Source organism: Lynx rufus, unplaced genomic scaffold (assembly GCF_022079265.1).
Source record: "Lynx rufus isolate CCGP_SWC_20201006 ecotype Redwood Valley unplaced genomic scaffold, mLynRuf1.p SCAF_5, whole genome shotgun sequence".
NCBI lineage: Eukaryota > Metazoa > Chordata > Mammalia > Carnivora > Felidae > Lynx > Lynx rufus.
Genome location: NW_025814867.1, coordinates 44,107,567 through 44,122,184, shown reverse-complemented (window position 1 = coordinate 44,122,184; position 14,618 = coordinate 44,107,567). Strand labels below are relative to the sequence as shown.

General features: G+C 39.2%; 1 protein-coding gene across 1 annotated transcript in view; it reads left to right on the top strand.

The window, feature by feature from the left end:
* WWTR1 (WW domain containing transcription regulator 1) overlaps positions 1–9,148 on the top strand; it is a 136,779-nt gene extending 127,631 nt beyond the window's left edge. Inside the window, exon 7 of the mRNA XM_047099983.1 lies at positions 5,719–9,148. Within this exon, the coding sequence (XP_046955939.1) occupies positions 5,719–5,903 (185 nt within the window). The 3' untranslated portion in view covers positions 5,904–9,148. The remainder of the gene's footprint in view (positions 1–5,718) is intronic.
* Positions 9,149–14,618: the final 5,470 nt, after the last annotated feature.

Here is a 14,618-nt window from a genome sequence, read left to right as displayed (position 1 = left end):
CTACTCTGCCATTCTTCCACAGTGGAATATTTATGCCCTTCTAGCTTGCAGTTGTAATATATGGGCCATTTTTTCTCTTGTGAAGTGGGACTTCATATCTTTTCATGTCATTTGCTGCATTTGGAGAGCAATTGGTAGTGGGCATTGGGAAAGTTAAGCAACTCAGAAGATTCTAAATTGTCAGCTCCAAGTCCCAACATGGTAACATCCCTCAGCAATTAAAAAGAAGAGTCAGGGGCTCATGGGTGGTTCAGTCGGTTAAGTGTCCGACTTCGGCTCAGGTCATGATCTCCCATCTAGTGAGTTCGAGCCCTGCATCAGGCTCTGTGCTGACAGCTCAGAGCCTGGAGCCTGCTTCAGATTCTGTCTCTTTCTGCTCCTACTCCACTCATGCTCTTTCCCTTTCTCTCTCTCTCAAAAATAAATACACATTAAAAAAAACAACAATAAAAAAAGAAGTCAGTCTCTCTCTAAAATTTTAAGAAAAAAATAAAGGGAGTGCTTGGGTGACTCAGTTGGTTGAGCATTTGATGATTTGATGTTCGACTCTTTTTTTGAGGGGGGGGCGCCTCCTACTCTTGATTTCAATGCAGGTCATGATCCCAAGGTCATGAGATTGAACCCCGTGTTGGACTCTATGCTAAGTGAAGGACCTGCTTAGGATATTCTCTCTCTCTCTCTCTCTCTCTCTCTCTCTCTCTTCCCCCACCCCATCCCTCTTCCCTGCTTGCGTCCTCTCTCTCTTTCTCTAAAATTAAAAAAAAAAAATTATATATATATATATATATATAAAAGAAGAGTCAGGGTAACTTTGACCTAGTGACCTAGTCCCCAACCTGCCCCACCTTTAGGCCAGGCCCCAGCTGGCTTCTGGTCATGTCTCCTCTTCTTCTCCAGGAGTGAGGCCTTCCAAAAGCCAAATTTGGTCTTATTAGCCAAATCTAGATTAAATCATAAAGTGCTCAACTCCCAGAAGATAGTCTAGAACCAAAAATAAATGACGGCTGAGGGGTCCACCGTTGGCAATTATTCATTCAAATTTCCCCTCCATCATCACTGAGGATAGTAAATGAATTGTCCGTGATGAAGAGAAGTCCTCTCCCCAGTGCCATCATCCACAGTGCCTGTATCTGTTACACTGTGCTCTTAGATGACTGCTCTCTGTGCTCTGAAGCTAAACTACTGGTCAGACAAGAGTCAGACTCAGCAGGGCACCTTACGAGTGAAGTGGGTTGGATGGACCAGCTGCTTTGGGGTCTCCCTGCAGCTCGTCATCGACGTGTTTGGACGATTGCACAGACCTTCTTGTGAGGAGTCATACAAGAATAGTTTGAAGTGTTTGTTTTGTTGTTCTTCGATTTATTACTTAGGTTTTCTCCCTCCCTCCTGCTTCCCTCCCTTACTTTCTTCATCTATTTTTCAGTGTGAGATTTATTGTGTCCCCTTTGGAACAGCCTTATGAAGTAGCTCCTTCCTACATTTAATAATTGTTTGCTTTCATCTTTTAAACACTGGGATGCCAGTAAAGATAAAAACCAAAAGTTAAATAAGAAAAGACTCAGGAGCTCTAAATCTAAACCTGACATTAAAAAAAAAAAAAAAAAAAAGAAAAGAAAAGAAAGAAAGATGGGTTCATTCTATGGCTTCTAAAAATGACCTCAAGTAGGTAAGTAGGGAATGTTTTGAAGCCAAAATATGGAATTATGTGATATAATGAAAAGAATATAGTCTTTGTAGATAGGCAACCCAAGGTGAATCTTTGTTTCTCTACTTCTCGGTAGTGACTTTGGGAAAGTGATAGAACCTGCCAGGGCTTTGGATTTCTCGCCTATAAGTGGGAGTAATGTGCTTACTTCATGGAATTGTGGGGAGTCATGAGATCACAGAGTTTGGCCCAAAGTTCTCTTCTCCCCTTCTGAGAGGCTGAAGTAAGGACAAATTGAACTTGATAAAGCTAGGCTTCCAAGTTATCCTGGTTAAGTGAGCGTCAGCCTGGGGAATTTAGGGTCATGTCTGTGAAGGCTTTCAAAGAAGTAGGCATAAACCCGGAGCACCAACTGGCGGTGGGCACAGCTCAAGTGTGGCTAGAAAATGTCTGTTAGATTCACTGACCACATGATGAATGGAAACAAGCCAGCTGAGCACTCCCTTTGCAAATCACACATGCAACCCATAACTGGATGCGGCGGGGAATAGAGTAAAGGGAACAACGAGAGCAAAAGCTGGGAAGTCATCCACTCTTCCAGAATATTCATACGTGTTTTTTTAAACACGTAGTCACGGTTCATACTTAATTCTGGAAAAATATTTGTTATGTTCATTAATAAATGTTCCAACTAATTTCACTAAAGAAAAATTCTTCTAGTAGTTTCTAATGCCACAAGCTTACTAGGAAATTACTTCTAAAAATTGATAATACAAATCATCGATGTTTTAACTACTTTAAAAAAGAGGGTATCTGTTTCTTTTACACTTAATAACCTGAAAATGAGTCTATGAAAATATTTTTAAAAAATACAGTAACACTGCTCAGTTTCGTTAGGTCCCTTGTTTTTTGTTTTTCTTAGAAAGAATGTACAACTCTTACTGCTCACAAAAGAGAAATAGAAATAGTGCTCCCTTCAATTTAGTAGCAACATAAACATCTACCCCCGTCTCTCTCAGAGCGCTTAGAGAGAGAAGGAACCGGAAGAACATATCTTTTTAAGAATTGCCTGTTTTTTTTGTCTCTCCCACTTTTTAAATGTATAAAACGGCAAGGGCCAAAAATATCCCTCCAAGATTGCAAAGTTGGTCCAAAGAGAGTGATTTTAAAATTGTTAACCTTAGTGAAGGTTCTTATAACTAGTCTCCTCATGCTTTCCATGTCTGAGAAGAAAGGATAACAGAAATTCTTTAAAATAGATTGTGTTTGGCTAAAAGTAAAATGTATTATGATGACAACATTTTCATGGGAAATCAATAGAGATGAATGGTTTTAACTGGAGATGAGGAAAAACGACACCCAGCATTTTAGATCAGATAGTTTTTCAGGGTAGATCATTTTTGTAAGCCTCGTTTCCATCTGTTACATTCCAGTGGGTAGTAAAAGTTATTTTGGGTTTTCTGCTCTATTTTGATACTGTTTTTCGATATCAGTAACACTATATTGAGGGCATGTCAAACGTGATTTAATTTTTCAAATTACTGCCTTTTGCAAAGAAAATCCTCCAAAATATTGCCAAGAGTCACTGATACTGTATGAGTTATAGAAGAGCCATTAAGCTTTACTATCACCAAAATGCAAGTTTGATTATGTTTCCCTCATCACTCAGAAAGATGTGATTTTTCTCCTTAGTAAATGCATATGGTTAGAATGAATTTTCTCTGGTTTTGCTCAGAATAATGAAATTTCTGTGAACCCTTTCCAGAAAGGCTAATGCACTTACAAGACACAAAAGCTAATCTAACAAGTTTCTTACAAATGCTTCTGGGGTGGAAGCTGGCCTTAGTTAGCGATGCCCCTCAGTCTCTGAGGTCTATTTTATCCCTTCAGAATTGATCAGGGCTATTTGAATTAATCAGTCGTTCTGATATTGTGTAAGCAACAGTGACGGAGTTCCCAGGTTTTTCTTTCTCAGCATAATCAGTAGTTATTGTATGTGGGTATTTGTATAAGTTTGTATATATGAGTGATTCCTGGAACCGGACATTATATGGTGCTTTATTCCATTGTGGGAAGAAGATACCTACAGCCCCAATTTCAGATGGATACACTGAGATTCAGACAAATTAAGTGTGTCTAAGGTCACACAGCTAAAAAGCTCAGTCCACTGCCACCAAGGTCAGTACATTTTCTCCTACAGTATTATTCATAAAGAACATGTGTCGTTCGTGTCATATCCCAGGCATCTCACTTTTCTAGAACAGCATTTTCTCAATTGTGTTCTGTGGACTCCAATTCCATTAGGATATAAATTCTGCCACAATAGGATTGGATGATTAAATGGGTTTATTAGGTAATAGTGGCCTAAACAAAATAAAACCAGTTTCTTTACAACAAGACTTCTCAGAACCTTAATATGCTCACGTGCAGTGTGACTCATACGCATTGTGAGAAAAGTAGATAGTTGTGGGGTGCCAGGTGTGTGTGTATGTGGAGGGTGGGTGATCCGCAGGACTTACTTTATTATTTTTTTATACAACATATTTTAGGAGACAATGGTAAGGTATGCAATAGACTGAAAAAAATACAAGTAATACATGCAGATCATGTCAACCAAACAAATTCCTCAAAATATTGTTATCAACCTTGTGCTCGTTTATATCATGGAACGTAGATCTTCTTGACAAACATTTTTTAAATATGCAAGCAAAGAGAATTGTAAGCTGCTACGTAACCGGCAGGAGACAGAGAAAAAGGGTAAGAGAGAATTTATGAAGACAAGAAAACTCAGGACATATAATAATACAAGACAAAATCTAAATGGATATTAGACAGTGATGAAAGATATTATTATTGGGGCACCTGGGTGGCTCAGCTGGTCAAGCATCTGAGTTCGGCTCAGGTCATGACCTGGTGGGTCATGAGTTCGAGCCCCACGTCAGGCTCCATGTTGACAGCTCAGAGCCCGGAGCCTGCTTTGGACTCTGTGTCTCCCTTTCTCTCTGCCCCTACCCAGTACCACCTATGCTCTGTCGCTTTCTCTCTCTCAAAAATAAATAAAACATTAAAAAAAAAAGATATTATTATTGAGGATAAACTTGTTTTTCCTGTTTTAGAAAAAAATAGGGGTGCCTGGGTGGCTCAGTGCGTGAAGTGTCCGATTCTTGGTTTTGGATCAAGTGTCATCTCACAGTTTGTGAGCTTGAGTGCCCTGTTGGGCTCTGCCCTGGCAGCACAGAGCCTGCTTGGGATCTTCCCTCTCCTTCTGTCTTGCAGAACTCACCTTATAAAATACTTTCAAAATGATCCCTAGAGCCATCAATGAAGACAGCTTTTTAATAACATGGTGAAAGGAAACTCCTCAGTACTGTCTTTGAGCATAAAGAGGGATGACGTGGGTAAATATGAGCTTACAATTAAATCCTTAGAATATAGCTCTGGAATAAGGTATTTATTACAGGGAGGGCCTCTCTAGCCTTTCACAAAACAGCTCTTCATGTAGCTGTCATGGGAAGGTGCAGATCACAGGTCGGATCCACAGTGCCTTGCTATCTGCTGGGCTTATCCATCCTGCACGTGTCTACCCAGGAGGGAAGGATTCACCCAGCACCTGCATCCCTCTCCCCTGCCCCTTTTTTAATGTGTTTGTTTGTTTGTTTGTTTGTTGAGAGAGAGAGAGACAGAGACAGAGAGAGAGACAGAGCACGAGCAGAGAAGGGACAGAGAGACAGAGGGAGACACAGAATCTGAAGCAGGCTCCAGGTTCTGAACCGTCAGCACAGAGCCCGACGTGGGGCTTGAGCCTACAAATCACGAGATCACGACCTGAGCCCAAGTCGGACACTCAGCCGGCTGAGCCACCCAGGCACTCTCCATCTGCATATCTTCTGAGCGAGCACCCACAAACTCAGTTTCAGTAACGTGGCAGCTGACAATTTTCAGAGATGAACTGTTTTAGACCGGTAGCAGTATAATCTTCTGTTTCAATGTAAGGACTGTGTTAATGATATGAGAGCTGTCAGCTCTTCAAGAACTTAAAGGAATTAAAATGGTCACCTTTTATTCTGTTATAGGAGAAAACGCAGGACAGACACCCATGAACATCAATCCTCAGCAGACCCGTTTCCCCGATTTTCTTGATTGTCTTCCGGGAACAAACGTTGACCTAGGAACTTTGGAATCTGAAGATCTGATCCCCCTCTTCAATGATGTAGAGTCTGCTCTCAACAAAAGCGAGCCCTTTCTAACCTGGCTGTAATCAGTACCATTGTAACTTGGATGCAGCCGTGACCCGACATTTCCTGGGCCTCTTGGAAAAAGCAATGGAGCAGAGTAAGTCTGCAGGTATACCACTTTCTGCCTCCATGACTCAATGCTCCCTCCCTCCTTTCCATGTGGCCAGTTTAATCATCGCCTGGATTTGACAGTAACTCAAGTGAAACATAAATAAATAAATACTCTATTTTCATTTTCTGCAGGCCCGAATTCCTGTGAATCCGGGGCTGTGCAGAATTGCTTCTGCAGAATTGATTACACAGAATTGCTTCTCTGTTTTTCTATCTGCTGCCCCATGACTAAGCTTTAGGGGTGTTAGTTGAAATTTATATGTCAATTGATTATAAGCCACAGAAAGCTGACCACAGGCAGTGACTTGTGACAGGCGGCTCGGTCCAGGAAATGTACATGAAATTAAACCCGATTTACAGTTTCAAAAACTGTACTGATGACAGTAGTACCAAATGCTTTAAAAAATTATTTAACTTGAGCTTTAAAAATCATTGTATTGATAGTAGATCTCTGCTGTATGGAATACAATGTAGTTTTGAATCCATGCTGGTCCTGATGGTTCTTTTACTCTGTATTTGCAAAGGCACACATGGTCTTTTGTACTTTGTCCTTTATCATTACTCTACTGCGTAGCGTCTAGACAACTTGTCCTTCTAGCAGGAGAGGAGCAGGAACGTGAGACCAGTTTGGTACTAATGATGAGCATTTATTAAACAAAACTTTTTTTAAATTACAGGTTGGATTTTTTTTAATTGCAGCTTAGAACTTGATGTTTCTTTTATACAGCACAATCATTTTGTAGCCGACGACAAAGGGCAGCCAAACGTTTTTGATAAATCAGTGGCAACTGTATTTTTGTCTTTTGAAAAGCTGTTCTGAAGACATCAGGACAACATACATAGCTTTCAAACTGATGGCACACACAGGAGACTGTTGCTTTTTAAATTCTGAAGGCTTATCAGTTTTGCTTTCAAGATTTCAAGTGTTTAAATAATCTTATCTATGAAACTGTTTGAAGGATGAAGCAGATCTCTGACTGACGTGTAAAAAAAAATGCCCTCTGAGGGTGTATGGTGGAGACTTACGTTTCTGAATTCAGTAAAATTGATTCCTAAGTATGTTATCCTAACCCTGTTTGCTACAGTTGGTATAAAAAGGCATGAAATATGTACTCAATACCTCTTATGTAACCAAAAACATTTTTTATTAGCTTTTAAGGACTGAGAGAGAGCATCAGGTTCAGCCGGCACATACCTCTGCCTGCATTGCTGATGAAGTCCTCGATTGTTTAATATTTTGAACTGACATTATTTATAATCTATGAATTTAATATCTTTTTTGAAAGACATTAATAATTCAGGTCTCTGAGAGGAACCTTCAATTCCCATGGGGGCTTATCTATTGGGGATCTTCCATAAGATCCTTTCCAATCTACCAGAATACAGACAGGCAGAATACATTTTATCTTGTTGGAAAGAAGGCAAGTGAAAAGGTCAGAGATGAAGTAGTAAAGTCACGGTATATAGTGGAAAGGACTAGATGTGAAATGGACATTGACAAGTGATGATACCCCAGAAGCAAGACAAGCAGGAGGTCAGAGAGGTGCCCCGAACGAACAAAGCAACAATTTTCTACTACAACTTTCCTACCAGTAGACTCTGTTGTAGGAGAAAAGGCTTTGGTGCACTTTATGTGGAAGAAGGAGGGGAAGGGCTGGTGTTGCCCTGTCCACGATGCTGAGCGTGTCTGTGGACAAGAGCATAACGCCCGCTGTTGCTTCCGACACAATGAAGTGATTTCTTTTTCCCGAAGGACCCATGGTTTATGTTCTTCTGATTCCTTCTCTCTCTAAGCGCTCTGAGAGAGACGGGGGTAGATGTTTATGTTGCTACTAAATTGAAGGGAGCACTATTTCTATTTCTCTTTTGTGAGCAGTAAGAGTTGTACATTCTTTCTAAGAAAAACAAAAAACAAGGGACCTAACGAAACTGAGCAGTGTTACTGTATTTTTTAAAAATATTTTTATAGACTCATTTTCAGGTTATTAAGTGTAAAAGAAACAGATACCCTCTTTTTTAAAGTAGTTAAAACATCGATGATTTGTATTATCAATTTTTAGAAGTAATTTCCTAGTAAGCTTGTGGCATTAGAAACTACTAGAAGAATTTTTCTTTAGTGAAATTAGTTGGAACATTTATTAATGAACATAACAAATATTTTTCCAGAATTAAATATGAACCGTGACTACGTGTTTACTTAATAGACAAAGCCAGATGTAATTTTTTGTTTTGTTTTTAAGGCCATAAAATATGGCCTTTGTTAAAGAACACTAAAGCTAGAAATCTAAACGTAAGAACAACTTTTTAAAGGGTATTTCCTATTATTGTAAGTGTTAAAATCCCTGCAGAATTCATGACAAGGTGCTATTTATATTTCTTATTATAAAAGAATGCCAGGATGTCTAGTCTTTTTAGTCCTAAATCAGCAAATTTCAACATTTCATCCAATACCTGTGCCACAGAAAAGGCATATTAACAATTGAAATGGAAAAATAATTTCAGAGATCTTTCTTCCCAGGTATTTTTTTTTTTTTTTCCTGATAAAACACGTTTTCTTGAGGTAAATACGTTGTCAAAACCTATTTGCAATTCTACTAAATCTAACTAATTGCTAGTGTTTCCCCATAGTATTCAGGATGTGAAAGGCCATTTCTTTCACTGATTGCCACATCAGGGAGGCAGGTTAAACAGAGTGGGACATTCAGCGTGTGGGGTGGGTGCTGTTGACCCCAGCGTGGTAGAAAAGCTCTCTGTAGAAGGTGAGAGAAGTGTTGCTGATTATAAGTTGTGTTCTCATGACATCGTTAGACAGTAACTTCTGAAAGTACAACTTTTCTGAAGAAAAAAAATAAGCTGTTAAAAAAGGAAATTGTGGATTAATTTCACTGGGAAAATAGGCGATTGACAGAGACCGTTTCCCTAAAACACTACATCATTTATGTGCTAGTACTTTTAACTTCTTTTTTTTTTAAGAAAATTTACTTCTACATTTTGTAATACGACATATGTGTGTTTATTTTTAATTTAGAATGCGGTGCGTACAGAAGGTATGCAGCCAAATCAATCATATCAAACCATTTTACCTGGAGTTTGGTACTGGTTTTTACTTCTCTGATTCTGTATAAGAAAAATAAATACAACTCAATTTCCACTTGGAGCCTTTGTCTTTTCATTATTTGTGTGCGTTCCTTTTACTCAAGGCTTTGAGTGGTACTGAAGAAAAGCTTATGTAACCCTCCTGGCAGACAATGAAAGAAAAGAAAATTTTGTGGGCCAACATTGTTTTGGCTCAGATGTCTGGTCTCCGAGATTCTAAATACCCACGGAATTCTGGTTCCCACTTTATGTGAAGCAATCCACTGAGATTTTTTAGTGTGTATGTAATTTATATGTTATATGTACAATTTATATATACATAAATACATAATTTTTAAAAAAGTACACTGCCCTTCTAACACCCTCACCGATTTGATTGAGATGTCAGAACTATAAGATGCTCAGGTAGCCTGGGTGGCTCAGTCAGTTAGGTGTCTGACCCTCGGTTTCGGCTCAGGTCGCGATCTCACAGTTTGGGAGACTGAGCCCCACCTCGGGCTCTGCCCTGGCAGCACAGAGCCTTCTTGGGATTCTTTCTCTCTCCTTTTCTCTCTCTGCCCCTCCCCTGCTTGCACACTTGGGTGTTCTCTCTTTCTCTCTCTCTCTCTCTCTCTCATAACGAATAAATAAACATAAAACAAAAAGTTGTCCTTGTGGAGCGAGTAGGGGTGGATATTTCAGGAAGAGGGAGAAAAAAAAAAAAGAACTATAAGATTCTCAGTCTTTCCTGTGTTGTTAACAATATAGTGTGGCTTCTTGTTTCAAAACTAAAAGCAGCTTATCTGAGTGTGGGCTTGTGACAGTGTATTTTCTCTCTCCATTGAGTCCCTTGATTCTCACTATTGTAATAACTTTGTCCACTCCACAGAAACATTACTGAGCCACCCAGGCGCCCCACGGTAAGTATACTGTTAATGCCCTTCACCCATTTCACCCATCCCCCCACCCACCTCCCCTCTGGTGACCATCAGTTTGTTCTCTAATAGTTAAGAGTCTGTTTTTTGGTTTGTCTCTCTTTTTTTGTGTATTAATTTCCACATATAAGTGAAATCATACTGTGTTTGTCTTTTTCTGCCTTATGTCACTTAAAATGGCAAGATTTCATTCTTTTTTATGGCTGAGTAATATTCCGATTTGTGTGTGTGTGTGTGTGTGTGTGTGTGTGTGTGTGTGTATCACCTTTTCTTCATCCATTCATCTATGGATGGACACTTGGGCTTCCATATCTTGGCTATTGTAAATAATGCTGCAATAAACATAGGGGTGCAAGTATCTTTTCACATTAGTGTTTTCATATTCTTTGGGTAAATACCCAGTAGTGGAACTACTGGATCGTAAGGTAGTTCTATTTTTAATTTTTTGAGGAACCTCCATAGTGTTTTCCACAGTGGCTGCACCAGTTTGCATTCCCACCAGCAATACACGAAGGTTCCTTTTCTCCACATCATCACCAACACGTACTGTGTTGTTTTCGCCATTCTAACAGGTGTGAGATGATACTTCATGTGGTTCTGATTTGCATTTCATTGACAACTATTGATGTTGAACATTTTTTCATATGTTTTTGGCCATCTGGATGTCTTCTTTGGAGAAATGTCTGTTCATGTGTTATGCTCATTTAAAAAAATTTTTTTTATAAACTTTTTTTTAAAGTTTATTTATTTTGAGAGAGAGAGAGAGAGAGAGAGAGAGAGAGAGAGAGAGAGAGAGAAAGCACAACCAGAGGAGGGGCAGAGAGAGAGAAGGAGAGAATCCCAAGCAGGCTCCACACTATCAGCACAGAGCTATAGATGGGGCTTGATCTCACAAAACTGCAAGATCACTACCAAGCTGAAACAAAGAGTTTGATGCTTAGCTGACTGAGCCACCCAGGTGCCCCATCTTCTGCTCATTTTAGTTGGATTGTTCATTTTTTTGGTGTGAGTTGTATAAGTTCTTTATTTTGGATACTAACCCTTTGTCAGATGTATCATCTGCCAGTATCTTCTCCCATCAGAAGGTTGTCTTGACTTTTGCTGGTTGTTTTCTTTACTGTGCAGGTCCTTTTTATTTTGATGTAGTTTCATGTATTCTTTTTAAAATTTTTTAAAGTTTATTTTTGAGAGAGAGAGAGAGAGAGAGAGAGACAGCATGAGTGGGGGAATGGCAGAGAGAGGGAGACACAGAATCTGAGGCAGGCTCCAGGCTCTGAGCTGTCAGCACAGAGCCCGATGTGGGGCTCGAACCCATGAACTGTGATATCATGACCTGAGCTGAAGTTGGATGCTTAACCAACTGAGCCACCCAGGTGCCCCTCATGTATTCTTTTCAAAAATGATATTTCAGGGGCGCCTGGGTGGGTCAGTCGGTTAAGCGGCTGACTGTGGCTCAGGTCATGATCTCACAGCCCGTGAGTTCGAGCCCCGTGTCGGGCTCTGTGCTGACAGTTCAGAGCTTGGAGCCTGTTTCGGATTCTGTGTCTCCCTCTCTGTGACCCTCCCCCGTTCATGCTCTCTCTCTGTCTCAAAAATAAATAAATGTTAAAAAAAAAACAAAACAAAACGATATTTCATCACTTCTAAGGCAATGTGCTCAATTTGAAAATGTTACAAGTACCAACACGTATAAAGTAAAAAAGTGAAATTTCTCTATCCCCCAAGTCTCACACTTTAAAAATTATGTAAGATCTTTTCCTATAATGTAGGTTGTATTTTTTTACCAAAAGAGAAACAATTATACATGCTGTTTTCAAGCTTTCATTTTTTTCTCTTAACAATAATAATGATATGACTAGTAGTTATTGAGCATTTACTATGCACCAAGCACTATGCAAAACATGTGATGTATATTACCTAATGTAATCCGCATGGTGACCCTATCATTTCATTAATATTATCCTCATTTTATGGATGAAGAAGTTGAGGTTTAGAGAGGTTAAGTCATTTGCATAGGGCTATACAGTAAGAACAAATACACCCAATGCTTCATGGGTATTTTTCCATACCAGTACACATAGTTGTATACGGGACTGTTTTTTTAAGTTTATTTATTTATTTTGAGGGGGGGGTGGTAAGAGAGAGGGAGAGAGAGAGAGAATCCCAAGCAGGCTCCATACTGTCAGCACAGAGCCCAATACAGGGCTAGATGCAGGGCTCCAACTGACGAACCATGAGATCATGGCCTAAGCAGAAATCAGTAGACGCGTAACCAACTGAACCACCCAGGCGCCTCAATATACTGGATTATTTTTAACAACAACTAATATTTTGTATGGGTGTCCCCTACTGCTAGCCAGTTGATTCTTTTTAGTTTTTGCGTTTACAAGATAGTGCTGCAGTAAACAGCCTGTTCTTGTGTGAGTATGGCTGAAGGATAAATTAATAGGAAAGGAATGATTACATCATGTGATCTTAAACTTTATAGGTTCTGTCAAATATTTTTGAAAAAAAGGACTGTACCAATTTATACTTCCAGTAACAACAGACACAAAGGCCTGTCCCACCATTGCCAATCTGGAGCTGAATATTGCCTTGTTTGTTTGTTTTCAAGATTGAGAAGTCTTCTTACAAACATGCAGTTTCAAAAATAAAAATTATCAGGGGTGCACGGGTGGCTCAGTTGGTTAAGCATCCAGCTCTTGATTTTGGCTCATGTCATGATCTCAAAGTTCATAGGATCAAGCCCCACATTGGGCTCTGCGCTGACAGCACAGACCTGCTTGGGATTCTCTCTCTCCCTCTTTCTCTGCCCCTCTCACTCATGCTGTCTCTGTCTCTCTCAAAATAAAGAATAAATTTTAAATAAATAAAATTTAAAAAATAAAAAATAATCAAATTTGATTAAAATATTAACATTTTCTGGTTTCTTTCCCATATTCCATAAAATATTTGGGAAGATATGTAGAATATATAGAGTTCAAACATTGAATGAAAAATGTATTTTCTATTTTTATCAATAAGTATAATACAAAGTAGTCTTTTTTCTGGTTTTCTTCCAACTTTACTGAGATATATTTGACATATTATGTAAGTTTAAGCTGGACAATGTAGTGATTTTATGTATGTATGTGTTGGAAAATGATTACCACAGTAAGGTTAGTTAATACATGTGTCATTTCGCGTACTTACAATTTCTCTTTTTGTGGTGAGAACTTTTTACTAACTCTTAAATCTGCAAATACGGTAGGTAGAAAACATCTTACTGTTACAATTTGTATCTCTCCGCCCCCCCCACCCGGAGTTTGTATTTCTTGAATTAATAGTGTAATTGCATGATATTTTCATATCATGTGATGTCAGCTCTCCACCCAGATCACCGTAGACTCCTTTTTACTGTTTTATGCCTCCTATCCTCACCCTGATGCGTTTTTGCTTCCAACAGCTAACATCTGTGGCTCTTTTTAAAAGGATTGCAGTCACTTTGCCCCCACACATGCAGCGAGCTAGATGCATACGGATTTATATTTTACAACAAGACCTTTAGCCAATGATAGGAGGCTATGTAACTTCTATTTCAAAGTGCCCTGTGGGATCAGGCAGAGACTGCCTTCTCTAGGACTTGGCCTGAGAGCACACTCTTGTTTGTCTCCTTCCCTTTCCTGTCCTGTTTCCCCACTCTCTTACCAGTTTCCCCTGTAAATACCCACTCCCTTGAAAAATTCTGTCTTGAGTAATGCTTCTTTAGTAAGTCACTTGTCCATGAGTCCTTGTATCAGGGTTTGCTTCAGAGAATGCGACCTAAGATACTATCTAGAATATACAACAAGCTCTTGCATGTCAAATGAGAAAAATAGTCTAATAGAAACATGGGCCAAAGATATGAATTGAAAGTGTATAGGATGGGAAACTGGGTGCTAAATAACTTGCCAACTTCATTACTAATCAGGAAAATGGAAATTAGATAGTAATGTTGTACCATTTCATTTCTAGCAAATTGCAAAATTGAAGACTGGTAACATGAAGCATCAGCTAGGATTTGGGGAAATGGGGACACTTAGTGCACTGTTGGTGGCAATGTAAATTGATAAAGGCATGAGGCTGGTCACTTGGTCTGTTTTACTGAACAACCACTATATCTCCAGTCCCTAGGGCGATGCCCACATCATAGTGGATGCCCAGTAAATTTGTTGAGTGAGTTAATTTTTTGGCACATTGTATTCCCCAAGTAAGTGAATAGTTTCAGAGGTGACACATGGGGAAGATGGGTTGCAAAATAGGAGGGAAGGGACTTTCTAGATGATTTAGTTGAGTAAACAAATCTGTCACCAATTGATGGGGTGACAGGCATTGCAGCCACACTAGCTCAGAACTGGGACTCATATGTTTATAGTGTATCCAAGTTTCCATTTTTTTTTCTTTTAGGATTGCAATGTTAAAAATTCATGTATTTGTATTTCCAATTAAAAAAATTGTAGCTGCCAAACTTAAGTTTTTTTCCCCTTTGGACACTGATTTTTAAAAATTATGATTAATATTGTGTGGATATCAAAGCTCCTAGGTATATAATTTACTTATCTTCCATTGAGAGCACATATGAAGGTATTGTACATGTAA